The sequence below is a fragment of the Phoenix dactylifera genome, unplaced genomic scaffold, assembly GCF_009389715.1.
Source record: "Phoenix dactylifera cultivar Barhee BC4 unplaced genomic scaffold, palm_55x_up_171113_PBpolish2nd_filt_p 002940F, whole genome shotgun sequence".
NCBI lineage: Eukaryota > Viridiplantae > Streptophyta > Magnoliopsida > Arecales > Arecaceae > Phoenix > Phoenix dactylifera.
In genome coordinates this window covers 17,541-20,698 of record NW_024070015.1, presented here as the reverse complement: position 1 = coordinate 20,698, position 3,158 = coordinate 17,541, and the positions used below count along the sequence as shown (strand labels likewise).

Sequence of the window (3,158 nt, the reverse complement as noted above, 5' to 3'; positions counted from 1 at the left end):
AAAGCACAAGGGGCGGGCGAGACCTCCCCCCAACCTTAGTGACAGACTTTACTTCCCACGTCCGAGTCCCACAAGCCGCTCGAACTCGGAAGTCGGGGGTAGTGTTGGGGGGAATAAAGTTTCCCCCCAAATGACATAAATGCCCCTAAGAAGCCGTACAACCTCCGACCCCGGACAGCCGAAGTCAGCGTCCGACCTCGGAACGCTCGCCACAAGACGACCGACCCCGAAACCTCCGACCTAAGAGAAACCCCGATGTCCGAGGACCGTACTCTAACACCCCTCCGGCATTTATTGCGCATGGCCGCTGTAATCTTCCGGCACACTCAACAATAAATGCGGATCTCCGGCTTACTCCATAATAAATGCGGATCTCCGACTTACTCCACAATAAATGCGCATGGCTCCTGACATCTACGGATCCCCAGCTCTCCACGGCAAATCGACCCAGCAGGGTCTAGTCGACTATGATAAGTCTCTGATCTCGGCCATACCGCCGACATCAGTGCAATGATTCGCCTGACCGAGCGCCGACCTGAACAACATGCCAAGCCGTACTACGGCCTCGCCCTGTTACATCACAGGTAAACCGACCCCCGCATATAAAAGGGAGCCTTGGCCTCTCAAGAGGGGATTGGAACATTCATACACCCAAAAATCACTGTTTATCTCCTTCTCCCCACTATTTGCCCCCTCCCTGACTTGAGCGTCGGAGGGCCGGCGCCGGAGAACCCGGCCACCGGTTCGTGTGCAGGCACCCGGACGGAGGACGCCGCCAGCCAACGGATCGCCGCCCCGCTACGAGGACCTGCTGTTCCTTCTCTCCGACCGCCCCGGACGGAGGACGCCGCCCGCCGACAGACCGCCGCCCCACCGTGAGGGCTAACAGTCGCTCCCTCTCCTCGACCGAAGATTGCCCCCGGGTCCAATTTCCAGCAACACTTTCTTTTGCAAGCAGCCTAGCAAGCATTAAGTTGGTGCTTTGTCTCTTTCCAACGGTACCGTGCGGAGAGGATTTACTGAATTGCGAGAAAGAGCGGGTGCACTGCCGTATAGCTCTCGGCCATCGCCGCATCAGCTATCTATCTCCGTGTTGATGATGTGGCGGTGACCGAGCGCGGCACAGCTGTCTGCTGTGCAAACACACGCCGCAAAGGATCCTGACTGGAGTTGGAATCGATGCCGTTGCCCTTATCTCGTATTAGATTCATTCCTACCGACTCCCGGACCAGCTATCAGTCGCCGTGATGGATGATGTGGTCGGTCTCCATGAGCACTCTGCTACTCTCTGCGGTGCAAACACGTATCACAGAGAATCCGGATTGGAGTCAATGCATATGGAGTCAATGCCTTTGCTCTCATCTCATCAGAGTCCTCCACTGACTCCCGGACCTGGTCCCTGATAGCCATTGTGAGAGCAATCAGATCTAGCAATCTCTTCCTTTTCTCCCAGTCCCAACTAGTCTAGGAAGAAGATGGCGATGATATTGGATGCCTTCGTCTCCATTTTTTTTGAACTACTGGTCGAGTCGGCGAAGAAAGAGGTTGACATGCTCTTAGGTGTGCCTGGCGAGATCAAAAAGCTCCAGAACAAGCTCCGTAAGATCAGCAATGTCCTTGCCGATGCCGAGAGGAAGAGGATCAATGATAAGAACGTGGATGACTGGCTCAAGGAGCTCAAGGATTTCATGTACGATGCTGATGATATCCTCGACCTCTATCGCATCGAGGCCGACAAGTGTAGTGAAGCTTCTTCCTCCACTTCTTCGGTATGCTTCCCCTTTCCCCTTCTGTCTTGCATCAGAAAGCCTCTGGTTGCTCATGAGATTGGCACGAAAATTAGAGATCTCAATCTGAAGCTTGAGAACATCTCGAGGTTGAGATCCGATCTCAATCTTGAGCTCACTTCCCATGACAAGCAGCAAGTGACATCTCCAAGTAGTCGCATGACATCTTCTGTAGGCGATATTGATATTGTAGGATCTAAAATTGAAGAGCACACTCAGAGCTTGGTTGATTCGCTAATTAAGGATGACGGACGGAGAAACATTCTTGTTTTTGCAATTGTGGGTGCAGGTGGAATTGGCAAGACCACACTTGCTCAAAGGATATATAATGACCAGAGGATTCAGGAGGAGTTCTCAGTGAAGAAGTGGGTGTGTGTATCGCAAGAGTTTGATGACATAAATTTGCTGAAAGATATCTCCGGTGAGGCCCAAGAGCAAAGTAGGTCCTCGCTTGAGCCCAAAGTCGAGAGCAGTCTTGGGGGTAAGAAGGTGTTTCTTGTTCTTGATGACATTTGGACTGCAAAGGTTTGGTGTGACTTGTTATGTAACACGTTAAAAAGTTGTGCTGCTGGCAGTAGGATCCTTGTCACTACAAGAAATGAACAGATCACAAAGCAGATGATGGCAGTGCACACCCATCACGTCCACAAACTGTCTTCAGAGGATAGTTGGTCATTGCTCTGCAAGAAGGTGGTCTTGACAGGAGAGGAGGGAGAGATCCAGCATCTCAAGGACATAGGGATGAAGATTGTTGAGAAATGTGATGGCCTACCTCTAGCCATCAAAATGGTTGCAGGGGTGCTATGCACGAAGGAGAAGACCAGGAGAGCTTGGAATGGAGTTTTTGAAAGCACTGCATGGTCCACATCCGGGCTTCCTGAGGAGATTAAGGGAGCATTATACCAAGATCTACCCAGCTGTCTAAAGCAATGTTTTATATACTGCTCATTGTTTCCTGAAGACTATAGAATCCTTAAGAAGGATATTACTGCACTTTGGATTGCTGAGGGATTTGTGAAAGCTGAGGGAGTTCGACTATGGAAGAGACAGCAGAAGAGTACTGCAGAGAGCTGATAATGCGAAATCTTCTACAGCCATGTCTTGACGATCAAATGGCATTCCAGATGCATGACCTCCTGCACTGTCTTGCTCGGTATCTGGCACGAGATGAGAGCTCGTTTCTCAGAAAGGGGCATGAAGCAGGCAGCAGTAACGAGCCGATGAAGCTGCGCAAGGTATACGTAAGAGACCGTGAAACAACGGAAATCTTTGATGTGTTAGTAAAACAGGACTCGCTGCGGACTCTAATATGGCAAAACAGCCTCATGTCTGAGACTCAAATGGATGTTGTTTTTAATAAAATTTCTCGTT

General features: G+C 50.7%; 1 protein-coding gene across 1 annotated transcript; it reads left to right on the top strand.

Annotated features, from left to right (window-relative positions):
- The first annotated feature begins 1,475 nt into the window (after nt 1–1,475).
- On the top strand, nt 1,476–2,861 carry LOC120109859 (disease resistance protein RGA2-like). Its single transcript, XM_039123491.1, has one exon. The coding sequence runs from the start codon at nt 1,476–1,478 to the stop codon at nt 2,859–2,861; it is 1,386 nt and encodes a 461-aa protein (XP_038979419.1).
- Nucleotides 2,862–3,158: the final 297 nt, after the last annotated feature.

Coding starts and splice junctions, on each gene's coding strand:
- LOC120109859 (XM_039123491.1), top strand. CDS start 1,476: ATGGCGATGATATTGGATGCCTTCGTCTCCATTTTTTTTGAACTACTG.